This window comes from Solea solea, chromosome 18 (genome assembly GCF_958295425.1).
Source record: "Solea solea chromosome 18, fSolSol10.1, whole genome shotgun sequence".
NCBI lineage: Eukaryota > Metazoa > Chordata > Actinopteri > Pleuronectiformes > Soleidae > Solea > Solea solea.
This window is the reverse complement of record NC_081151.1, coordinates 9,629,272-9,656,274: the sequence shown is the minus strand read 5'-3', so window position 1 is coordinate 9,656,274 and position 27,003 is coordinate 9,629,272. Positions and strand designations below refer to the sequence as shown.

Below are 27,003 nucleotides of genomic sequence, written 5' to 3'. Positions count from 1 at the left end.
GCAGGTGATTTATACATCACACAGCCATTTAAGCCTTATTCACACGAAAAAAGAACTTTCCATATACAATCTTTTTACAACACCCCCAAAACGACTGTAAACGCTATAGTACATATGCCAGGCCTGTACATCATGCTGTAATGCTGCTACATATACATATTGGTTGTATAGACACATGCTGATCCTAAACAAACTTAAAAAGCCTTAACGATATTAAACTTTTGCAGATCGTCTAAAACTCGTTTGTGTGTTTACGGGCCCTTAGTGTTTGCTCTCGTCTGCTCACCTGGTTAAAAGGTTTAAATGAGTGTGCGGAGTACTTATCTCAAATGTATTAGCAGGCTATAGACGGACAAAAAGCCTGAGTAAATGAGCGCAAAGTGTAATGAAGTCGAGATACATTAAAATGAAAGTGGAAGACAAGAAGATTGCTGAGAGTCTGCGGTGGTGACTGTCTAGAGGCCAGCTCCTCTCTTTCTCACTCTCACAATAAAAAAACAGCATAACAGCACTGAAAGCAAAGCACAATGATGCAGACTTGCCGTCTCAAGTAGAGGTCACCAAGTCAAGGAAGCCAATTAAAAAGATGATTAACATTCATGTGGGAGATGCAGTGTCTTCATGCAGGTGGGCTGGCTTAACCATTCTCTCACTTTCTCTCTCGCACACGCACGCGCACGCACACATACACAGAGTGCAGTGAACAGTGCAGGCCAGCTTGTTGTAACTGCAGTGTCCTGGGAGGTGGAGATCAGGAGGTTAATATGATCCAATTCAGCTCGTTCATTAGCCTGATGAAGGTAATAACAACCCAGAGGGAAAGAAAGGCTGCCAGGTTGACTAAGAGCATCTAACTACTGCCTGCCCGCAACGCCTCGAAGTCTACATCATGAGCTCACTGGCACCATAAGAGAAAAGCTGCTTTTTGTTATTCATCACATTCACATGCACATAATCACACAATATATTGGACAAGATAACGTAGCCTTTCTTACACAGTATGACTTAATGTGCGAGCGTGTCACCGCCTTTACTCAGCAGACGTAGCACGTGCCTTGCAAGTAAGCTCGCAAATAATACACATTGTGGCGCTGGGCCATCTAAGACATCCAAGGATGACAGAAACACAGAAGCTAGTTTCATCACTCCTCAACTCTTTTCCTGTCACGAAGCAAAGACACATAATCTCCCACGTTGTGTGACCATAAAGTTGCAGCTTTGAAGTAATTGCACTATTATGGTTTTTAACTCCTGTTGCAGTGCATTGCATCACTCAAGCCAATAAATCAGGCCCACTAAAGCTGCCGTTTATGGAAATGGCTGGATACCATGCATGGCAGAGGACGTATGGGGTGGGGTTGGGGAGCAGTCGATTAAGAGTAAATAACAGGAGAATGGTAGTGATAGGTAGACGTAACGGAGAATAAACATCATTAATTGGAGAGGCACACATGGATGGATGCAGCCAGATGGTGTTTTGTACTCATTTGTCATACATTGCTGACAGAGAGAGAGAGGGGGGGGGGGGGGGAGAGAGAGAGAGGGAAAGAGAGAGAGAGAAAAAGGAGAAGAAAAAGGGTGTTTGCTGATTGCCAAGTCAGAACACTGCTAGAACAGACTTTGTCTGTTAAAATCTAGTCATCTTCTCTCTGCCCCTGTCTTTCCTCTGAGTGGTTCTGGTAGTGCTGTGATTGTAGCACTCTGCAAAGCCGGATGCTACTGGCAAGTACAGACACAACACCCTGCAGATCGCCAAACTTGGCTTGCATTAAGGTCCATCTGTCTGCCTTTTACAAAAACACCTACTATATATTCTTCCTCATGGTGGTCCAAGGCAGTGAAACACAGGAGGGATGAAAGAGAGACTCGGGCTGTGAAGAGCAGGAGACTGGAACTATAACAAAGGGTCATAGAGGTTTGCCCAAAAGAGAAACTTAGTCTTGGCCTATTAGGAGAACAGCGAGGCTGGTAAGCCAAACACGGCAACTTGTGGAGGTCTCACTTTGCAAGCTACTGAAAAGCCATTTATAAACAAAATGAAAAGTGGAGCAATGAAACCAACCTGTAATTTCCAAAACGTGGACTGGAAAATACCAAAAACAGATCTTTAAAAAGTGACCAAAAAAAAGGGACTGAGGGAACAAGAGGGGATTGGAGCACAAGAGGGAGCAGTGAGCTGAAGCTGGGAAGCAGGAAGGCTTTCCCACTGTGTTGCAAATGGAGAGTAGTGCTTGAGGCCACTGGTCTGCGCAGGCTGCTACCATGCTCACTTTGTTCTCGGGAATGACACTTTCATTCAGCGAGACATGCACTTGGGCTCTCCAGGGCCAGTGCCAACTAACTCTTTCTTTCTCTTTGTGCAGCTCCCTTAAAACCAAACCTTTGCTGCTGTCTCATATGCTCCATTTGTGTGTGTCTGTGTGTGCGTTTGTGCAAAGAAATTCAACGCCAGCTCACAATTTCTTTTCTTTTTTTTTTTTTTTTTATGTACTGTAAGTACCTTGCGGCAAGCGTTTGTCATCAGTGCACTGAGTCAGATTAGAGCAGTGTGGCCACCGTGGTCTCATGCTTACTCTACAAACCTATATACTGTAAAAAAAAAATGGCAAAAATAAACCACTTAGGACTAAACATGATATTTCAAAGCTGACACATCAGCGGATATCAATTTGATCATTAAGAAAGGATGAGGTGCTAATGTTGATTTGTTTTCATGGTAACGTCATATAGGCACGCTCAATTTCCAAAATCTGCCATATTTTAGGGGAAAATATGCAAAAGGCAAAGCCATAATGACCTGACAAATTTATCTTACTAGAATTATTAAAAAAAAAAAACCAGATACTAGAAAAAGAGGAAAGCCCAGTGGCTTATAGGCCTCTTTAATCTTCAAGCACATAAAGCAGGGAGATGTGATTTAAGCCTATGACATAATATGCAGTCATCATGTAAGTGTATAGTAGATTTTTTTTCAAGCTAAGATCACAAAAAAGCAACCAAGAAGTCTCTGATTTATCTGAAAAAGAAATAGTGCTTCTATACTTCAGTGCTACTGCCCAGAAGCAAAATGTAAACAAGTCTAGCAACAACATATTTATTAGGAAAGGATCTCTTCAGGGAAGAACAACAGAAGGGGGGGGGGGGGGGTGGGTTAGTTACAGACAAGGCCTTTGTATGGCCTTGTCCAATTGTCTGCCTATCTGTCATTTTCCCATTTGTCCCTCAGATATGTTGAGAGGACAAATGGGAATTTATTATACCATAACAATGTCCAGTGCATACTCCTGTCAATCACACTCACAGTGTAATCTGTCAAAAACTACTGCATTGTGGCTTGTGGTCAAACATTTAATAAGTTATGTTGTCGTCCTTTGGCTCTCATCCCAATCATTGATGTCAAACAGCAGGTTCCTACAGATGTGTCTGCTCAAAGCTGCAACATGTTCCAAAGATTCAGCGCATACAGAGGCGGAAGAAAGGAAAGAGATTCTAGGTTAATACTTCCTGTTATATGTGTTTGTCGCCTCTACCCCTGTAGTATTTCATGTTACACATTTGGCCTTTTAAGGAAGATTATATAACTAGTGATGCTAAATAGTGAGAATTCAATTGTGAGGCTAAAACATATCACATGTTCCCTACATACCAGTCTGGAGACAGAAGGGGTATGTGGAGTGAGCAAGTTAGGGTTTCTTTATGCATTCAGGTCTGGAAGCATCTGAGTGGAGGTTACCTACAGTGCAGTGGGCCTCTACTGCTAGTTTCGTTTGACTGCCTTAACCTACAGACTCAAGGGATAAGCAGAGCATTTTAGTCGGTGTGTGTGTGTGTGAATGCATGTGGAATTTTTTTCTGAGCAAAAGTGTGCGTACCAGTGCAGGATCAGTGGAGTAAATCCACACTTGAAAGAGTAGCTCAATCAAACTCTCCCACCCATCTCTCTCTCTCTCTCTCTCTCTCTCTCTCTCTCTGCCTTCCCGTTTCTCTCATCTCTACAACACTCCCTTGTTCCAAGTTCACTGAGAGTTGAAAAGTTCATGGAAATTGGGTAAAAACAAGAGCTATCAGGGTAAAGGGGAACAAGTGTGCACCTTTAACACTTCCCGTCAGTGGCGTTTTCCGGCCGTCAATCAATGTCTTGAGAAGGAGCAATGACTGGGCATTACACAATAGTCAATATTTGCTCTATTAATACGACAACCACTAAAATGCTTTTGACAAACACAAAATGTATTAACAACATATTCCCATGTGCCTTGAGTCAAACAATTCCTTTGAAAAGTAATTTCATGATCAAATATAACATTACTGCTTAACAACATTCCCCACAGAATATAATTCTTCCTTTCATGACACTGCATATTTAGATTAACTGGTTAAGTATGGGGTTCTCCATGCCAGACATCCTGGCTTCAGATCCAAAGTTGAGTCAATATGGGATGATTTAAAAAGCAAAGCTATCATTACATGGCTTTTTACTTTACTGAAAGGCTTGAAGACAAAACAACATTTGGTTATCTCTCTACCCTTCCCCTTTGTTTCCCTTGCTGGGCGACCTTCGGTGGCAAGTTAAGCATGTTTGTAGAATGGGATTAAAAGCTTGATCTCATTTTGTTTCCTGTGCAATTTAATAAAGGCAATCTTGCGGTGCCAAATGTGGAGAAGCTGCCCTTCATTAGAACAACGCATACCAAGGATGTCCACGTTTTAATCAATGATCAATGATAACGGGCATTGCAAGCATTGCAGCAAGCTGTCTTTCATTCATTATCTCTTGTACCGTTACTTAGTTTAATTCATACAACATGCAAACAAAGCTCAAGCGTGTGTTGAAAAAAACCTGGCATAAAAGACCTTTTTCCAAAAGGTAATTTGTCGACATGGAAGCAGTAGGACAAAAACAGGTTTCACCGGTAACATTAATTAGGATTCAACTACAGGTTTCAAGAGAGTCAGGGTCATGCTATTTTCCCAGTGTAAGGGTATGTCACACTAAATACCTGACACTTAAACCTGAAGAAGCAGCTTTGTTTCTGGAAAATCTAGTTATTTTAAAACTGAATACATGTTTCCCATATTTTCTGGACTTTTGCACAGTGCTGTATGTAATTACATGGGGAAAAATAGAGTGCCCCAGGTGGTTTTTGGGTAGATTATGCACCCAGCCATCTCTCAGGGGCACGGCGAGTCAATGCTTTGTCTGCCATGTTAAAATGCCACTTCTACGGACAATCAAATGTGGCCATTGTCATAATGTGCTCCAAGAGTTGGAAGTTGGAATGGGGGTCAGGTCCACAGCCATACCTAACATAATATATGTTAAATATAAAAGAAAAATCTTAATCAAAAATTGCCTTGAAGGCAATTACTTTTCTTAGAAATCTTATATAACTTCTATATAAACAAAGACAAGTGGCCAAGACAATTTGATATTAAGTTATAAAATAAGGCAGGAACATTTTATTCCTCAACGATCAAATTATTTATAGGTTCATTTGTTGGCCTAAAAAGACAATCTGTTTAATGGAATGATCTCTTCATTACATTTAAATGAACAAAGATGCCTTGCTTGAAGGAAAAATTGCCTCTAGTAGACTGCGATGGGTCATTAATTAGCTCCATAAAACTCTTATGTCTGAGAAATAAAAGTGGAGAGCTTCTTCTTATTCTTAATCTCCTGCAAGGTTCAGATACCGACTCTCTAGAACATCTTTAATACCCTTGTTTGGATGTGAAATTAATAAAGATTTCTCAAAGAGTCTGAAGGCCATGTTAGTGGCACTCTGTTCTGATGAGGGCTGGCTGCAAAGAGCCATCAGTGGCTTAAATGAGACAAAAAGGCGTAAGTCAACAATGACTGAGTTACATCACTCTTCAGAACACTGTTGCTTGCACATACAGTATGTGCGTGCACATTTAAGGAACATCCTATGTGTGTACATACCGACTGATATCTGAAACACTCCTGCACTCAAAAACATAAAAAAGTGTCTCATGGAGCAACAGACAGGCTGAACAGAAACTCATAAATGTGAGAACATGAACTGAAGTGCTTTCCACATAGTCAGGCTGGGTCATGGCCTTGATGAGACAAACGAGCATGAATTCAACTATTGTGTTAAATAGAACTGAAATAAATAGAAATAAGAACTGCTTCAGGTGAGCAGTTCTTACAGTTACAAATTTAGCCATACTGTCATGTGATCAGATACAAATCTGTTACTTTTAAGGTACGTTCAGAGGGGTGAGAATTGGGCTATGTCTGAAGAGCATCATGTACGATCATCTCAAACGTCTTCCTGCTTGTAACATGTCTGTATTTGCTCATAATTAAATGGGTTGCGAGTCTTGAGCTGTCACTTTCCCTGTGGTTATAAAAGGCATCATTATTCTGCTACTGAAACATTATAGGCAGATAAATTGTGCTGCCATGCAGCTATATCTAGGGCAATCATCATTCATGATGTATTTATTTCTCCCACACACATAAGCACAATTCTACATTTAAAAGATAAAGCGCAGCTCAACAATATGAGGATTCAAGTTACAGCGCAGCCATTGGTTCATCTTGCACGCCTGGCACTGACCGATCTCATATCATCAGACTACTAAACCCTGTGGATTGCCACCTGATAGCAAATCTGGGCCTTCACCTGCCCCTCTCATCAGATCACCACAGTAAACAGAGAAAAATGCACATCACGTGCCAAAAACTACCAGCAGATCACCAGTGGCACAGTGTATGAGGAAGTTGGGGCAGAGGGGAAGCGGGGATGAAATGTGGCAGTCACAGGAGGTGTGTGCAGCTACCCGTGTGTTTCCAACCCACTGGGGGTGCAGCCAACCTGTTCACCTGATCTATATATGGAAGACAAACAGGAAGCGAACAGTAGGAGAGAGGTGGTGTGCCATATGTAGCCCCATTATGCTGTTGTTCACACTGAGATAGCTTAACATGAAAAGGCTTCATGGTTCCACCATGTCCTCTACACTAACTGCCTCTGATTCCCAAATTGAAACCCAAAAAACAGGAACTTGTGCAGAACACTTGATAGGGTGCCACTATGTTATTATGTCATGCGTAATATGTTGGCATGTGTACTCACAGCTGGTACGAGGAGCTTCTTGACCTCTTCCACCGCTCTTCTCATCTTGATCTCTGCTCTGCCCTGTGTATCTTCCACTGTGATCAGGACATGAAGGTCTTCATTTAGGTGTTCCCAGTTTGGCTTCCCTCTGTTTTGCTCCTCCTGGACAAAGATAGAGGGAGAGTGAGAAACAAAGAGATGGTGAGTGAATGCACCTCTGCGGGTGTGCTGTTAACACCCATGCTGTAAAATTGCCTAAAAAGGGAGAGAGTGCAGGCAAACGTCTCAGAGTTTAATACACGGAGGACGACAGGGCCCTGTGAAGGGAAGACGGATGACAGGATTAGCCCTTTAGTCAGCTTTTTAGCTTCAACTTTGAAAGGACACCTTTCTTTAATAGATACCCTACCTCACAGAGACAAAATTGACAGCTAGCCTGCAGCAATTAATAACAGTAAAAGATGGATGAATGGATAGACCAAAGAGATATGGATGGGGATTTTAAATAAAACCAATTTATGGAAAAGAGGTTGCGCATGAAGGTACTTAAGTGAGTGCCTCTGTCTCTGACTTGCATCTGTGTGGACAATACTGTCTGAGTAACAATAGCTCTCTTAGGGAGTGTTTTTTCCTCCTGAAAAGGCAGCGGCAAGGCACTCACAGAGTGCCAAATTGCAGCACTAGAGCTGAGTCGAAGGCAAAAAGGGCTGTATTGATAATGCAAGCAGTTTCAAGATGTGAATGCAGGGGCTGAGTTAAGAACATTGACCAAAAATAACATACAGTAGCGTTGAACCATTCAAAAATGTTTCCGATGTGCATATCAATAGACGTAACAATTCTCATGCACGCGATTGACACATACTGCTGTTGAATTGGAGCCCGGTCATGCTCAGTTCAAATTATAACACTTGTATTCACTAAAAGCACATGCCCACTTCACTCTTTTGAGAGGCGCGAGACTTGTGAAAAGGCAGAAATTGGATATGTGGAGGTAAATGTGGAGTAGCTTCACATTTGTAGGTGCTTCTACATTTAAAATATCTCTTTTCTTGCCTTCTCTTGTTGCCCTGCTGACAGTAAAAGCAGTGATGTCACACTGACAATGCTCTAAAAAGCTTTTGGAGGCTGTATCGCGTGTCACTGTACAACCATGAAAGCCAGCAGTTTCAAAGCTGACTACTCCCCCCCACCCCCCAAGTTGAGGAATTTAGGTCTAGGTTGTCTGGAAAAACAAAAAAATATATATTTATATATATTTAACAGATTTTGTGGAAACAAAACCCAGAAAATCAAATACATAGAAACCAAATTGATCATTTTTAAATCAAATTGCAATTTCCACCAACTCACATTTGTGAGTAGAGAGTGACTGATGAGATTGTGGAATTACAGACAATGCATTGCAGTAGTTGTAAAGGGGGGCCCACCTGACATGATTTCAGGACACTCGGCGGGGCAAATACACTGCCCTGCATGCACGCGCGCGCACACACACACACACACAGTTTAGCACTTGAGTCGAGTGCCACCCACCTGCATTCTACTCCAAAGAGCGGTTGCCATGGCACTGCTCTTTTTAGTGCATGCACACGCGCTCGTGCTCGTGCTAGCACACGCACACGCACACACACAGGGGGGTTCAATATTCCACTCTCGTTTTCTCCTTTTCAGCACAGGGGGAGGGCCTACTTTTAGCAGTCAGCCCATTATTTCACCATGGCTGTTTGCTTATAGCCTATTAGGGGACATGGGGGATGGAAGGTGACTCAGCCTCTTCTACAATGGACAGACAGGATTATTAAGGCAGCCATTGCAATGCAAGGCACACTAAAACACATGGTGGGCATACACAAACATATTGTTTATTAAAGCAACATTATGTGACCATTTCAATTTCAATTACCGGCATTTTTAAAGTATATTGAATTGCCTAACTGAGTCAGAGCTAATGACTTAGATTATTTCTGGAACCAGGCCCAGGATGTTCAAGAGCAGTATGGAACTGTTATTTAGTTAAAAAAAGACATGAAATCATAAAGAGGGTGTCTTTTATAGCCACAAGGAAATGTTTTGTGCATTTCTTATAGTAACTTCACTTCCTGTTCTGAAACCACTGTGTTTCAAAACAGTGAGCGGGATTATGCAGCTCAGCTCCAGTCAAGCAAGCAACAGGCTTTTTTTTTTATGGTCGTGAAAAACACGTAACCACTCAGACTCTTTTCTCAGAATCTTTTACCACCTGTGGCTGAAGAGGCTATTGATGAACAACAAACGTGTTGCTTTAGTTGGACCTGGACACTGGCAGTTTCCTATTTGGTTAGACTGTATTCAAGAAGACATGAGGACTAAGTGCACAAACGTGCACACACGTATGCACGCACACAACAGCACGACTGTCTGTGAACAAGGTCGCAGTGTGCCCTCTGAGAGGAAGTGACAGCATGACAAAGGGGTGGAAGGGTGAGGGGGGAGGGAGAGTGGGAGGGTGACAAAAGAGAGGGGAGGCGAGTGCTGGAGGGAATACTGGGAAAAGCCTTTGAAGAGAATGCCCATGCTGGCTGACATCAAATGCCATAGCATTAACTACATACTGGAGGGTATCAGTTTTGGCAACAAATATATACATCTTAAACAAATAGAGTGAATACTGCATCTTGAAACAACATCTAAGAATAGGATCAGAGGAAAAAAGACCGCTCTTTCATAATGTTCCCCGACTCCCGTCGACTGTAGAACACCTGTTTGCCTCCTGGCTTTCACACCTCTCAGCTTGAGCCTAAAATACTCTAAGGCCTCAATTCTTAACATGGATGGCACCACATTCATAAAGGTTATAAAAATAGATGACTCTTTTTTTCCTTCTGGCTCTCCCCTCCCTGTATTTATTTATTTTGGCAGTTCAATCTAGCCGTTTACATGTTCATGTTACTTTATACTGTTGTTGTTATTATTGTTGTGTTGTTAATGGAATTGATCCTGTTGGAACCCTCGTTTCAACAGTTTCTATCCATGGGGAAGCTGCTCTATTTATTATTGCAAGGACATGACAGGGTGGACATTTGCAGACGCAGAGGTTTCAATCCTACCCCGCTTTATATACCACCCTGCTGCTTTGGGATTTTGGAATATGTGGTAAAAAATGACGTCCTGGCAGTGCTGCACTTTAACACTCATAAATGAAACTATTTGTTTCAACTCCGCCTCTCTCACACCGAACAGTCAACTACTTTGATCCACAAGGACGTCCTCGACTGGGGTCAGAGCAACCGAGGCTAAATGCCAGCAGACAAAACAGGTGCAGTAGGGAGCGGCAGAACCATCGGAGGATCAACGAGGATAAGTGTGCATGTAGAGAAAGAAGTATGAGCTGATTAAGAAATGTGATATGGAACACTGCATAAGAACCAGGACTGAACTGACTTTCATACTAGGATATACTTACTTCAATACAATCACTGTCACAGTAGGAAACGTTATCGAGAGGGGAGGAAATAAGAGTGAATGAATTCACTTGTCTGGATTTGGTTTGTTTTTTTTAGTTTTATAAAATTGTGAAATATCAATTAATTCAGACAAGGTGTCTTAGTTTTTCCCCATGATTGTCTACATGATTCAATATTCAGCAAGACTTCTAGGATCATATTTTTGTGCTTCTTCCTGCCTCACTAAAGAGCACCTGTCAGATCAGCCAGATCAACAATGTTTCTCTCCTCCTTTGTAAAGAGGTCACCTAAATGTCAGGATTCTTAGTTATGTGTAGAAAAAAGGAGCTTGCATCAACAGAAGTAATTATAGCTCCAATAAACCAGACCTGCAATTGTTGCTACACCTGCAGCGATTTGCCTCCCTGAATGTCCTGAACCATCACATTCTCCTCTTGCCCTCTCAAGTCATTTCCAGCCAATAACCCCTTGGGCACCAAGACCTGGACTTTGCTCAAAATTTTTTTTGTCAACACAAAGGCTCCTTGTAATTTCTTGATAAAAAAAAACCAAACAGGCTTTTGTAAGTGCTGGGTCAGGTAATCTGAAACAAAGAAATTAGGGGGGGGGGGAGAAACCGTGTCAACTTAAAACAAGCGTCGTAGGCTTGCATGCTACACTGCCAACAGGCAAATCAAGTTGAAAATATTGACTAACTGCCAATGTCATCGAGTGCCAGTTCTTCTTAAGCTATAAAATGTTGCAGTCATGGTGTGGCACTGTCAGTTGGCTGGCAAAGGCTGAAGGTTCCTGGAGCCAGAGGTCTATACTTCTCTGCCAGAGATCATGCTGATACCACAAATTTATTACATGCTAGATCATCAAAAATGTATATCCTGATATATACTACTAAAAGCCACTAAGGGATCAAGGTTAAACCTAAATTACACATCAAAATCTTAACGGATATGAAGTGCATAATTATTTGACAACAAAATAAGGGAACAGCCACAAACCAAATCAAAGAAAATGTGAGACTGATCGTGATTTGTTTCCGTCATTTTTAATGAGCCGTGCATATAAGGACATGTTTTGTAGTTCCAGCTACAACAGCTGTCAAAGGTGCCATCTGTGAGCTCACACTGTCTGGTGGTTAAAACAGAATTAGGAAAGTGTTTTTGCAAATGGGAGGAAAATCCCCTCTCGACTGGAGCAGTAAATCAATATGATTTACCTGTAATTTAATTGCTACTGTTCCTGCTGTTGTTTTACATTAAGCATGACTGTAAACGTGAGAACCGGGGAGACTCAAGCTGCCACATCGCGTGAAAAGTTGGATTAGAATAGTAATCTAGAAGGAGTCGCATTTCTGTCCAACAGTTAAGACAATAATCATCAAAAAGGACTGAACTAACAAGCTTCCTCCCCAAAGGCTACATCTGAAAACTGCCTAGGATTTCACAACAAAACATTTTAAACACCTGAAAACGAAATGCTCTCCATGGAATTAGTGTGTGAGCCATTCAGCGTGAACAAATGTGTCATAGAGTCTCTGCTCAGAGTATAGAGAATGTATCTGCACTTACTCACTCTCACCTTACATTTAGTCTCATTTGATCAGCGTGTGATGTTCAAACTGGGGACAGGTTATTATCCTGAGTAAGTCTCTTCCCTCTCCTCCTATTTGAGTTCAACACCATGTCCGCCAAAACACATACACAGCTGCAGTTAGTGACGTTACATTTACTGTGTTCAGGACCAAAACTTACAATACGACTAATTTAATATTTAGTATTTCCCTGACAAGAAAAAGAGAAAACAAAAAAATAAATCACATGTGCTACAATGACATTCTTCTCTCTGGTAACTCATAACTGCAGCACAAGCAGAAGCTGTATCCAGTCGAGGAGGACTAAACAACAAACCTAAAGAGACAACTTAGGCAGAAAACAAAGAAATCAGATCTATGATGAGGTTTCCTCACTTTTAAAACAAATAACTATAGATGGTTGTGTAACATTATCTGTGAGTGCGCTACAATGCCTGCAGGTCATTGGCTAATGATTTACTGAACACAATAAATAACTTGCAAAAAACATTTCGATAATGAGTCAGTGACATCTAAATGTTGTCAACCTGGTTACTGAAAGGAAAAGATTGTTTTGGGTGCGAGTATGTTGTATGTCGCGTATTATTAAAAACTGAATGCTTTAAGAGTTGGATTTATTTGAGGGCTGTTTTGCAGGGGTTCTGTTGGACTGTGAGGTCGTTGTTTCCTTTCTTGTATTTCTCATAATGTAAGAGAGAGCTTGCATCAGATTTTCTAATGTTGTTGCATCTTTCCAGAGCTCATTCATTCATTCATTCATTGATCTTCTACCGCTTTTATCCTCCACATGTGGGCCACGGGGCACCAGTGCCAATCCCTGCTGACATAGGTCGAAAGGCGGGGTCACACCTACTCTTACACTCACAACTACGGTCAATTTAGAGTGTCCAGTTTGCCTAATCCCCTAATCTGCATGTTTTTAGACATTCAAGAGTTGAATGACTCTTATCTGAAAGTACTCTGTTCATTCATGGTCTGACTGAAGCTAAACTAAAAAGCAGATCAACACGATTTCTGTGACAGCACTGCAACAACAGAGGGTATTTACTGCTGCTGTGTCATTGTTACAGGTGAAAATAAGTTAAAGTTTTATAAGCAACTACAGTAGTGATCGCTAGTCTTTACCATAAAACCAGAAAAACTATAAATGTAAGAAACAAGACACAGGACAAGCTAGATAGATGAAGTAAGGAGCATCAGTACAATAGTCAGTGTTTTCTCAGTGGTTGTGAATAAATTACTTCAGTGAACATAATGCGACATAATTTGCTAATGCAGGTAGGCAAAGTGTGGGATTTGAGCTGTATTGTGAGGACAAAAAGAATGCATATTTACAAAGAGGAAACATTATTTTATTCTTAATCTGCCTTTCTTCTCTCACCATAGTTCTTAATTTTTCTTATCTTCTCCACCCTCTCTCCCTATTATTCTCTCTCTCTCCGTCCCTCAGTCTTTGCTTGACTCTCTCCCACTGCGTAGCTCCAGTGAGCCGACTCCCCATCAGGCAGTGCGGCCCAGGAGGGAGCAACTAGCTGAATTATTGAGAGCATAAAAACGCTGCCGCTAATGGATCCTGAATAAACACACCGGCTAAGCTTCTGCTGTGGCTTCCTCTGCTACCACAGGGCATCAAGCTGAAAATACTGAGGCTGAGGATGCAGTGACTAGAGGCTACAGCTGTGGCTGAACCACAGTTATGACACATTTAGACCATTTAAAGCTTTTGGGGTACGGCGAGCTAACGTTTAAGTCATTTCTGTTATTTACTAAAAGTGAATAAGGGAAACAAGCAGATTACTGGGTGTCCCCCCCATCATCTTTTCAGTAAGGGACAGAACGGTGATGAGGAAAGATGATGAATGGAGGAAATTAAATTAAATAAACTCTTTTTAAAGATTTCTATTTTCTTAGTACCTTCCATAAACTGCTAAAATGTGTTTCAGTAAAGTTTGAGATGTGTGCAGGGTCACGTGATGTGGCCGCACACAAAAAACAAACACACTGACACATTACAAAAGTAGTCATAGATTTACACAATGAGCGACACAAAACTTCTATAGCATGCATGAGTGAGCGTGAACATGTTTGAGCATGTTCACTCCAATTAAACTACTTTCAAATGTAATTCCAAAGAAAGAACCACGGCAGAGCGTTTTAATCGTGTTCAGTAATAATGAACACGCTCAAAGGGGAAATGAGAAGAGATAGAAATTAAAATACAAATGGAGGAGCCATAAAAAAGAAAGACAGAAGAAAACATGGCCCTGCAGCAAGCTGGAGCTTCTAAGATAATGACTCGGCTGAAAATATGTGTTCATCTCTCTCTATTTGGGAATAGTGAGAGATGAAATACACACGTCTTAGGTAGTAAATGCCCTGTAATACAGCACCATTTCCTTGCAAATTTGGGCAACTGGGAGGTGAACATGCATGGGCGCTTCACAGAAAACTGTCAAAAATGTCATCACAGCAACTTTTTAAGCACACACTGACAAATCCAACCCTGCATACAGGGGTTAGGGGATGAATGTGCTGCAAGTTGCTGTTGCATTATAAAGTTTTCATTATTAAATGATAAGCCTGAGCTGAAATATATGATGTATCTAAATAAAACTTTGGAAGTGAAATATTGCACGAGTCAACTTTAAAAGTTTTAAAATCAGGCGGACCAGACGTTGTCTGACAGACTGCAGCCCATTTTTTGTTGTTTTTAAATGCCTACTTTCACATGCTCTAAACTGCACCATTTTGTGCAAATATTAATTTCAGAATTGTGTTAAATAGGGTTAGGGTTGTTAGGGAAGTTCAACCCTTGGGTCACAGGAGGACACGTGTACGCACAACATTATCCTTTTATGTCTCCAGCCTCAGCTCAGTGGGTCCAGAAATAGTGTTAGCCCCCTCGGCCTTGGCCATATTCTTTAGCACTACACTGTGTGTACTTTCCACTGCACAGCATTTTGCAAACTGCCCTCTCAGATGTCAGAATGCAGCCACCAGGCATTAACTGAGTGTGTGGCTGCCTTATGTTGTTGGTGTTCTTGTGTGACGGTCGGTCAAAGTCTAGATTAAACAAAATATCCTTATAGGAAAGTAGCAGGTGCATTTGGGTGTGCATCTACGGGGGCAACAAAAGATATGACACAGGACACGAGACATGATGATTGACATACCTTCTTCTTGTCTCTCATGGAACTCTTGCCTCGCACCATGATTTTGCATCCCGTCTCTGCTTCCAGCTGTTTGGCTGTGAGACCCCGAGGGCCAAGGATTCTCCCCACAAAATTATACTGAGGAGACAGAGAGAGAGAGAAATACACCAGTGAGTCTTAGTGTTCACATTCATTTCATTTGAATGTCAACAAACAATCCAGAGCTGAATTCCCATGGTTGAGATCCATCTTGAATTGGCTCATTGATGGTATTGTGCATGATACGTCAAAGTGGAGAGAGTGTTGCTAAAAAGGGGAATTATGGGGTGCCTTTTATTTTGCCTGACACCAGTTTCTTATCAAGGCCCTCTTTTATCAGGCAGAGGGGCTTGAAAGCTTTGTACCAAAATAAACTTTTATAAACATTTATCAACACTCTGGAAATGGTTTTTTTTTTTTAAATAATAATTAAATAATAATAATTCAAAACAGTATCGGTGTATGTTCCCAAAACGATGCAAACACTCGTGAGGAGTGAGGACAGTCAAAAACTCCTGCCTGGCTGTTGTTTTTTCTAGACCCTGTCACTTGGAGTCAGTAACCTGTCGAGAAAGACAATCCCCGTGGCTGCAGCAACGTGGATGATCATAGCATGCAGCGACACAAGGCTCATGAATGTGTTTCTATGTTCAAAAAGCAACTGCCTGTTTAGTCGACTTCAATTACTGAAGCTGACGCAGGGGGTACTTTGTGAAAGTCTGGGTCTTCCGAAGGGTGCTTGGGCACCCGTCCTTGGAGGTCGGCCACCAACCAAGCATGCTAGCCTTCTTCTGACGTTCTACATAAACAAAACGCACAGAGCGCAGCACCTCAAGGAGCTCGGGAGAGAGCCTGTCTGTCTGCATCACAGTGATGCAGTAGACGATGCTGAAGCCCAAGCTCTGGGCATTATGGTGGCACAGTGGTACTCGTACACAACGCGCATAAGCGCATGCATGGCCTCTAGCTTATAAAACGGAGACTACAGTGACAACAACACCCAGGGTTTTGTTATTCAGCCTCCCTGCATATACGGCACTTTTTGGTGTGCTTGCTTCCCTTTGGTACACACAACATTGTTCTATATTTATATGTAGGTTTTGCTGCAGATAAGACATGTGACAGTTCCCACCAACCTAGCAGGCAATGGTATCTTCCATCAGTTAAAATCCCATCAGAATTACAGGCTATGAATATATTAAATGCACACAATAGATGCATTACAGAGCAAGCCCCAGATGTCAGAAAGACTAGAGAAGAGGGAACAAACATTGGATTTAAAATCTGAGGTGGCTGCGGCTAGAATGGTACAGAAAGTGCATTTAATATTTTATTCTGTGGCATTCTCTCACCATGTTGCTCCTACCACTCTCCTTCTGACAGTGGTAAGTATTCTCTGTGGACATGAATATGCTGATGACAATTGAACTTGACAGTGAGCAGAGGCCTAATGGAAGAAAAGCTCAGTGAAATACAGACAGAGGAGGTGAGAGAGATGATGACACAAGAGGCCTCCCATAGAGTAAGAGCTTGTGGGTGGAGGCTAGTGCCCCACTGTCAAATGTGTTTTAATGATGACAGGGGCATGCGCTCACGTACATGTGGGCAGGGGCACGGCGCAGAGCAGGCGCTGCGTCTGGCCAAGTAGTCACCACAAGATTTACTCACACACACATGACTCGAGGAAATTATATCACAAGCGCACGTGAGATCACAGCGCTTCGAGCACCTCACCTCAAACTAGGAATGTATAAAGAAACAACACTGTCTAGTACAATTACACTCGCAATTTGAAGTGTAACTCTACAGGAGATATGAAAAAAATAATTACAGTGAAGGAATAAAGCCCTCTCTCTGTACTCCCTGGTGTCAAACTCGGCACTGAGGGTCTGACATTCTTCTCTTGGATGTTGATATGCTTCCAGAAAAGGTAACCTCCATTTTAAGCCACTGGAATGTGGAGACAATGGGAATCTAAGCAAGTGAGTTATCGGAAGGGTGCAGAGCCAGTGAGCCTGCCAGGAACTAACCAAAGGAGTGTGATAGATACGGTTTCCTCACTGATAAACATATTATCCTCTGTTCACATCCTCTAGCTGAACCATCTAGCCTCCTCTGTACCTAGTGATAAAAGCTACTTTCCATCCTCACTAGTCCTGCCGTTATATCAAGTGCACTGTCTCACGAGACTAGATTAGATTGTTGTAACTCACTCCTCTCCGGTATTGGTCAGAAATCACTCTGCCGTCTCAAACTGGGCCAGAATGCAGTAGCTAGGCTTTTTACTGGTTTTGATTTTAAGGTTTTACTGATCACTTTTAAACCAGGTAGGGGACAGCCCTAGCTACGTGTCAGAGGTGTTGACCCCCTACAAGACACCGTGCGGCCTAAAATCCAAAGGAGCCCGAGTTGCATAATCAGTGACATCTTTTAAATCACTTCTAAAAACCCACTTTTAAAGACTGGCAGTCTTGTGACCTTGTCTTCTTATTTATTTAATCACTAATTTATACATTAATTAATCTGCTATTATTTTACAGCTACAATCTATTTTAATGTTTTATTACCATAATCATTGTACTTTTATTTTGGCTTTTATTAATCTGTGAAAGCACTTTAAAAAGGTGCTATATAAATAAAGATATTATTATTATTATTATTATTATTATAATAATAGTAAGACTGAGATCTAATGTGTAAAACCTCTAGAGCTTTTGGGCGGGATTGGCAAAGTTTTGAGGCAGTTTTTGTCTTTGTAAATTGTGATAATCATCATCAACAGTTTCATTTTAGCCTTTGATGCCCTGTTGCCAATGACTATTAGAAGAGAGCAACAAATGATTCCAGAGTTAAAGAAAACACGGGGTCAAAGCTCGAATGTGGCGTGTTTTGTCTACGCACAGCACTGAGGATGTAGATTGAAAGCTGTTGTAGAGGATCAACATGGCGAGCAGCAGAAAAGTAATAGAAAAGTCATCAACACGCCCACTTGCTCACTGTGAATTATCCAGACAACGGCTGGCTCTATTCAAACATTAGCTCAATTGGACATTAGACTTTGTACTGGGGAGCCATCACAATGATTAATGTCCAGTTCAGTCCACCTCGTTTGGACATTTGCGTTCACACATACAGCTCCTCTGAGTAATGTCAAGATAAGTTCAGTCAGTGCATGTATTTTCTTCCCACCCAGCTTCCCTCTTCGGGTGTAGGTTTGTCCAAAAATCTGCTCGATTTGTTGTTAGTTTGGGGGGTTTTTTTTAGAAAGAAAAGAAAAGATCATTCACCAGTTGTATGATAGTGGGTGTTGCCAGAGGCCAGCCCTGACACAATGTGTACATTAACCATCTGTATTTAATCAAAGCTGTTCACAGTTCATGCATATTAACTGTATAAACTATGTATAGAGGTCGACTGATAAAGAGTTTTTCTATGACTGATGTCGATTTTTATAAATCAGGGCAGGCAAAGGCTGATAATTGACGCCAGCAAAATGTTTTCCTTCCATCCGATAAAATATAATAATACATAAAATAATACAAAAAAATGGTTTAACTTAAGTAACCACTTACTGGCCAAACACTAATGGACTGTCTTTCCAATCTACAGGCTTACAGTATTTTATACAATTGTATACTTTTATAGCTCATTTCAATTCAACACAGAGAAATCCATCCACATTTACTAACAGTTTCTGAGAAGACAGACACCGACGAGCGCTCACTTATACGTGCATACAAAGCCCCCTTCAGGACAAGGCTTACAGTGACATTAAAGGGCCTTTGTTTAGCCCCAGTTATCACTATTCCACAGGCACTAGTGTTGAGCACAAGTGTGCACAAAACCACAATACATGGGGTGAACTCTTCCAGACACCCACAGACACCCACAGCATCCACAGCAGATTGTCGTGTGGGTTTTAAAGTGCACGTGGCATTGTGGTTTGTTTTTGTGTGAACAACTGAGACACAACAGCAGTTTCATCAACAATACTCGGAGAGGTAGAACAATTGAGTCTTTGATGGCGTTTGTTTGGGGTGGTGGGCAGACAGGAAATGAGATCATGCTCTCTGGCTGTGTGTGCACAGGGCTTATCAAAGAGCAGAGCCAGGACAAGAGGAGAATACCAATCGCTTATTAGCCAGCCTCGCTGGTTTTATGTAAATAAGCAAGAGTTTATTCAGTACAATGTATCAAAGCATGGTATAACTACAGTTCCTGCTCTCAGACTTTACCCATCTTTTCACTGTGATCTCACTTGATTGTAACCCTCCCTTAATGTTACAAAGTATCACTGATCGATTCATGGGTTTCACAAACTAAACAGGCTTCCTTTTTCTTGCTATTTCTCTTCTGGTTATCTGTCATCTTCTTGTGGCACATGGGTCTCTCTCAGCACAAATCAATCTGCCCCTGCGACTACACACAACATGCCACACACACAAGCCACAAGCCGACTGCCTGCCTTTTATCCCTCATTCATCTTTGGGTGGAAATGCTCCATCATTCAATTAAGCCATCTCACCTGCCTTTGCTTTGTGGCTTGATCCCCACAACGCACACATGCACACCCCACAGCATTTCCACATTTTCCACACTTTTACAAGAAGAAAAAAAAAAAAGGATGAAAGGAAAATGAGGGGAATACAGGTACACAACCTACAGCAGTTTGCATGCTTGATCTGTGGGGGGAGGTGGAGTTTTAAAGGATGGCGAAGAGACAAAATAAGACTTCAATTCCATGATGACATCTTTGCCTACTAGCCCTACAGACTTCAAAGTTCTCTATTCAGCACATCTAGCCTTTACCACCTAATCCATGGCTCCTTTGATAATTCCGTTCGGGTTTATTTTGGGGGTGCATGCAGGGTGGAAATACACAGAGGTGAAGGTAAAGAAAAGGGAATAAAGTGATGCCAGTTTGAAGTTTACAGATGTAAATGCATTACCCTTTGCTGCGTTAACTGACTACAACAAATAGTCCCCTCAGTTTAAATCATCATTGGTATCACCCTCTGCATCAAATAGCTAACTAGAAAACCATCCCATCATCACATTATCATAATGCTAGAGATCTCAAAATCCTCCACTCTGCCACTCCGTCGCTGAGGTGAGGTGTGGGGCGGTACATTTTCAGGACTGGTAATGACTTAAGGGGGTCAGAAGAATATCAGGAGCCAGCATGATAAGTGATGACACCCTCATGGGAACAAGCTTAATGACTTTCTCTGTGGCTGGCTTGGTTCGGCAATTTTACTGCAGGGAAAAGAGAAATGTCCAGGAAACCGTCTGCTTTGAACCACCGGAGCCCTTTCTTTGGGATTCTCATCTTTTTGTGCCTTGCAGTGGAAGTGAAATATCAAGGCGATATTGCAATTTTTCCCCACACTGCAAAATATGACACATGTATACTCGCGTAACATTTCTGTGGTACAAAATGTATCTCTATCCCACTTTAGGATTTACTGAAAGGCAAAGTGATTACTCAAATAACATTATCACAAAATCAGTCATTTTTATTCAATGCAGATTTCTTATTGCCATTTTAATTACTTTTTTTTAAAGTCTGTTGTTCATCAATGAAGGCACCATTTAAAGTTTAAAATTTATGAGGACTTTCACGTGTAGCTGCAATACACTTGATGACAACAACAAACAAAAACTAATTTTCAGTCTCCAACATCATAGTGGATAGAGCCAATATTGATTAATCATCCCTTGGCTGTGTTGTTTTCCAGATGACAAGTCATCGGTAGTCTTCAACGAGATTAATTTGCCTTCAAAAGACAGACTAATAACCAAAAAATGAAGACTTGCAGGGAGATCAAACATCTGTTCCCGTGTGGATCTTTAGTTTGGAGATGACAAGTGGAGCTTAAGATGAAGAAACTGGGAGACCAGGAGTTTAACGGGACTCTATTATTGAAGTAAACCATAACAAACCCCCAAAAGACCAGATAAACACAAATGCAACAGTGCATTTGCACGGTGTCACCCAATTTCCTTTTCAATCCACCCTACATAAATGCTTTCTTTTTTTGCAATGCCTTCAATCTGGCAAAAATAATTTAAACAGCCCTGTTTACTAGTTGCTCAACAGCTCGTATCTAACTGAGGATGGTTTCACTCCTAAGCATTTCTCTCTGTCCAGTAGCCCACAACCCACCTGAGCATTTAACAGACGGCAAATTCAAATACTCTGGGAATAAAGAGGAGACAGAGACACACTTAAAAGACATGTCACATATCCTATCAGATGCCTGAAGGTCAACAGAAATGACATGCTGAGCCATCAGTCAACTATCTATCAAGGTGTATGTGTGTGTGTGTGTGTGTGCGCTCAGAAGAAAAGTGGAGCCACAGATAGCATTTAATTGAAGGTTGAAGTTATCAGATAGCCTGCGACTCAGCTGTCAGTCAAGATGCACGGTCACTTCACAGCGCTCTGCACCACTGACGAGACCAGGAAATGGCTGACTTTGATGAACATGTGCGCGCGGGTTGGGACACATGCAGACAAAACGGATGATGGAGACACAGGCCAGCATATCAAACACACTTACAGATGGATGCGGCACACAGGCGACTACACACAAGCCAGAAACGAGACACACTTAAGGGAATTAGGGTAGAGGTGTGCTGGCAAGGCAAGTTATTTTGGTAGAAATGACATGCTGCACTGCATCCAGGCACCAGGACAATCTAATTATCTACTGGTGAAACCAGAGCAGGGGGCTCATAGGTGAGACAGAAAACCCTATTGAGTGAGTGTGACTCCAGCCTAAGGATAAGGTGGGAGTCGTATTTGTCATTTAAAGTGAAAACTGCAGGGAATGCAAGTAGACGGTATGAATCCCTAAAACGGCAAGAGAACTGTGGGAGGGGGAAAGACGGGCAAATGGTATGAACAACAACAAATCGTCTCCTGCATGGGAGTTGATGTCAAAAAAACACAAAACCGACTGAGGGACCATAATTGCTTGCCTTCTGGTCAGAACCCAGACCTTTGCCAGTGAGATACATACACGTATATGCATACATCTTTGTTCAATGAGGGGAATCTGGGAAATCAGATGAAAATGTGAGAGGGGTAAAATATTCCCCAGTCTAATAATCATTATTACCATTTCCTCTCCTTTAAGCAAGGGACAGATGGGATAGGAAGTGACACTTCCCTTGCATCATAATTCCCCCCCCTCCTTTTTTTCCTCACCAATCCTAGATCTTGTCTCCTCTTAGATAATAATAAAATACTAAATGATTCCACACTAGATGGAGATCACTGGAAGACATGCTAACAATGTATCTGCCATTGTTTGCTGTTCAAATAAAGAAACGCTTCATTTAATTTGCTTTCAACCCAACCTGTTTAAACTTTAAGAGTTTATGCACACAAAACAACAGAAACAAAAGCACTCCAGGATACAAAAATCACACGTGTGCTCGTATTGAATGAGTGGTCATATGAGAGAGGGAGCGGTGCAGTTGCGTGTGCCTGTTAACTGTATACATTCTTGTTACTTTCAGACGTATTTACTGCTACGATGGTGGCGTAAACTGCTCATTCCTGCTATCACTATCACAGTTACTCCCTCTTCTTCGGCCAGGTGACTTCCCCCCAAGTTTCCCCTCATTGATTTGAGCAGAGCCGCCGCAAGGAGACATCAAGCAGTGACACCCGGCAGGTGAAACTGGCAGAGACTGTTTACTTTAGAGCACCTTCATTTATTAATTAAAATATCAATATTTGCCCTGGTGCATCAATTAGCGTATTGCACGGGGAAAGATGACGATATATCACCAAATCGACATTTTCAAGCACCCCTAATTAGAGTGTGTGTAAATTTGGGTCGACTAAGGTCAGCAGCGACTCATCTCAGCCACCAAGAGGAAGCCTAATTAATTTAGTGTTTACTTTCCGGGTAGCTCGTAAACAAAATAGCAAGTTACAGCCCTGCTCTGTTCATAGCAGCGTAGCTTATGGCGTCTATCGTCAGTTGCACAACCCACAGAGAGGGATCATCTCAGATAAAAATCACAGTATTAGACATGCCTTTTTAAAGAAAATGAATGGCTACAGCATAAAGATTTAATTTGATGACCAATGAACCTCTTAAGAGACAAGTGAATATCAAGTAACTGATGTTTATGCACATACATTCTTCTTTTCCTGCTAATGTATTAATCCTGTCACAAAGGTTAAAGTGAACTTTTATTTCGATAATACACCACATTAATCTTGATTTTTCTTTTGGGTAAAGATTGACAAGCATAGTCGCTTTTTACATAACAAATGCTTTTAGCACACAACAGCAACACCAACGGCAAATATGATTCTAACAGCTAATGATGGAACTGTCTCAGGGCCTGGAGTCCTGTCACTGGAGATGAAAACTGAAAGATGGGACTTGTTGGCTGATTTAGTTTATGAACTCAGAGGCCGGGTCTGGTTTGACAGTTGACTAAAGCTAAGCTAAACCTCAGCTGGTCCCTTGGGCTCTTTATCAATTCTGTCAGGGGGAAAATGCAATCCATGCATTGCTTGGCCTTGCTCTGCTCTGCTCTGCTCTACAGTGCTGCTTATCCCTCGTCACCTCCCTCCATTCATTTCCCCCCTGCAAGCTGTTGGGATTAGGGAGAGAAATGTTGCTCCTCAAGACGCGACACAACCATTCACGTGTGTACTTCAGACCACTACGAGGGCAGGATGATGGCTGACTAACCGTGGGAACCCACTCATGTCATACCTCTCTACAACAGCCATGAAAATACTTGATTAATAAAGTACATCTATTCTATTCTCGAACACAATGCGACATTCTGGAGATTGAGGAGCATACTAAATCATGGTCAGATTAATTAAGAATACAAGTAAACGATCATCTATTATATTCGCTTAATAATAGAAGAATAGACTTCTTTGTCTCTGACCATACATGCACACTGCACACACACACCATCATCGCTTACTTAACTCAAAACAACACATTTTTAAACTTTTTGCCGGTCAAAGTCAAAGACGATCAGCGAGAAGAACCCCACTGAGAGCAAGCGTGTTCTTTTGTTCAGCCTTTGAATGGTCGATAAACAAGAAATCAATGCCCCACGATCACAATATCTCTCAAATTGCACCTTTCTGAGGGAGGTCTTACGCCAATCGGAGGCCTAATCACAGAAGTACATGCTCAAACATGACAACATGCCCACTCAGAGCATGTCGGAAACCCGCACTTTCATCGCTACATCAACGCAGTTCTAAACCTACTTTCACCCCACTCTCTACAACGTCTTCCTTATCCTCAAAATGAAATCCAAGTGAGGTGTCACTATTCAGCACACATCGCGGATGTTGATTGATGGGCATGCAGAACTACCAGGAGAGTTCCCATCTTGGCAGAAGCACGGGCTCCGTGCATCACTGCTCAAGGTGAGTAAAATCAGTTATAGTTTTTCGTATAAATATTTCAAACAATTCAGGCTAATGCACAAATATTATCTGTTATGTGTGTGAGAGAGCTACTTACATCAGGGTATTCTTTGACAGGCACAAAGAGTTTTTCCTGCAGGTGGACGATGGGTCCCACAGGCTCGGGCAGCTCCAGTGGGTGTCTGTCCACAAGGCCATTCACTGTGTCACTGTACATGTCTTTACGCACTCTGTTGATCTCTGAAACACAAACAAAACAAAAAAAAGGTACACTGTGGTAAGCAAATGAAAAAGCAACAACAGTACAACTGCACTTTTCTATTTTGCATTTGATACATCACTGTCATATTGATTTTGACTTTGGGGCAAAGGCTTAATGTGGCATATAAATCTTTGCTGTGAAAAAAAACAAAAAAAGTAACACAAATTTGTCAGTTGCCTTGAGTGTTGTGTGTTTTTGTTAAGTACCTCACGGAAAAAAAAATACCACAGCCTCTGAGTATATAAATGTAAGACAAGTGCCCTGGTGAAAAACGCGGTGCATCTAACGCAAGTAGAGAGACAGGAGTTAACTGTTGCGTTATGGAGGGCTTATGGCCACAGTTGTTTGAGTGGCTGAGCAGATGGGGAAATTAGATGTTTAAACTCTGGTTTATGGATTCAGATCTGATCCAGTTGTCAGATAAATCGACACGCACATACGGTGCCACAGATTTCTGCTCTAAACTCCTCCTCGCACAGACATAGGTTAACCTTACAAAAACTGCACTTTTACTACCTCGGTCTCACACACCAGAGGAAAACTGTACTGTCAGTGTGTATAACACAGAATGAGGATCGACATCTGTAATTTGGTCACACTTATTTGGTCACAGTGGTCACACTAAAAATGCACAGGATACGATTCTGCCCGGGGTGGACAAACTGATGCACTGCAGATAGGTCTATAATGAAGAAGCAGGGGAAAAACACTGCATCTGAGGTCATGTGTGTGTGAGAAATGTGGCAGAAAGTTACGGGGAAACGCCTGAAAAGCAATGCTTAACCAAACAGTTGAAGACAATTGACAAGGACATGTTTAAGGTGTTTGGTGTGAGCTTTAAAATGGTAAGGGTGGTCGTGCCTCCAGGTATGGCGAGTCTTATGTGGAGTGGTGGTTGATGTCAAACACCATTTCCATCTCTCATGAGACTTTCAGGCATTTGAGAGTTTCTACATAAAAACATGTTAAGAAACCAACGATAGAAGGCCAAGGTAAAGCAGGCCTGACCCGTCTGGCTCATCCTTACACAGATGCAAGTTTTGAAGCAATCTTACATAATAAGGTTGTAGTATATATATATATATATATATATATATATATATATATATATATATATATATATATATATATATATATATGTATATGAATAATAAGCTGCTAAAAAAAGAATATTTAGTCATAGAATTTTTGGTGGGGCATTTTAAAACAATCATAACATATGCTTTCATTGACTGATGAGCTCATGGACACCGTCAAGTGCACACATGTGTTGTACATCTGGCCCGCAGCTGGGTGGACAAAACCAGTGGGACATATTGCAAACTATAATACGCCTAATACATCTCCTCCCCAAAACATGTGCCTTCACCACATTGAAGTCCACACAAATACTCCCAGTCCCCTCAAAGATACATTCATCTCATGGTATCCAGCCCAGCGGACAGATAACGTCAGTTCTAACTGAATACAGGCCATGAATTCACACCATGTATGACAAGCGGGACTTGGCAGCGACACATCAAACAGGGAGGAAATCAGGACAGCTTAACACAGCAAGCAATAGAAATAATCACAAACACAACCCAGTTAATAACAAATACATATTTGTTTGAATAGAAAAAATATGAGCCAAACGATGGAGATTTATATAACCATACAAAAACGATGTGCATGTGTGCAGAGTCTGGTGTTCTCTAGGAACATCAAATCTTTAGATGACACCAGAAAATAAAAGAAGCATGTCCATGTGACAATGCAAGCCACCAAGCAGCAGCACCCCTCCTCCTTCTGATTCCATTTCCTGTTGCAGAAAATGCCACATTAACATAAGGGGGAATCAGTGAGACGTGCAGCATTTGACAACCTCTAATTTAAGCGTGCCAAGTCTTTTGTGCGGCTCTACGCTCACCTAAAAATTACCCCCTGCCTTGCATGACCGACAAAATCATTTGTCTAGCTGTCCATCACGGCGAGAAAAAAAGGCTGATTTTCTAAGAGAGA

At 41.7% G+C, this 27,003-nt stretch overlaps 1 protein-coding gene across 5 annotated transcripts in view; it reads right to left on the bottom strand.

Moving 5' to 3' along the window:
- qkia (QKI, KH domain containing, RNA binding a) overlaps positions 1-27,003 on the bottom strand; it is a 68,710-nt gene that overhangs the window by 21,055 nt on the left and 20,652 nt on the right. For all 5 annotated transcript variants that reach the window (XM_058616235.1, XM_058616236.1, XM_058616234.1 and 2 more), the window contains exons 2-4: positions 24,838-24,980; positions 15,296-15,412; positions 7,107-7,250 (exon numbers count right to left, since the gene is read on the bottom strand). In XM_058616235.1, coding sequence (XP_058472218.1) covers positions 7,107-7,250; positions 15,296-15,412; positions 24,838-24,980 — 404 coding nt within the window. The remainder of the gene's footprint in view (positions 1-7,106; positions 7,251-15,295; positions 15,413-24,837; positions 24,981-27,003) is intronic.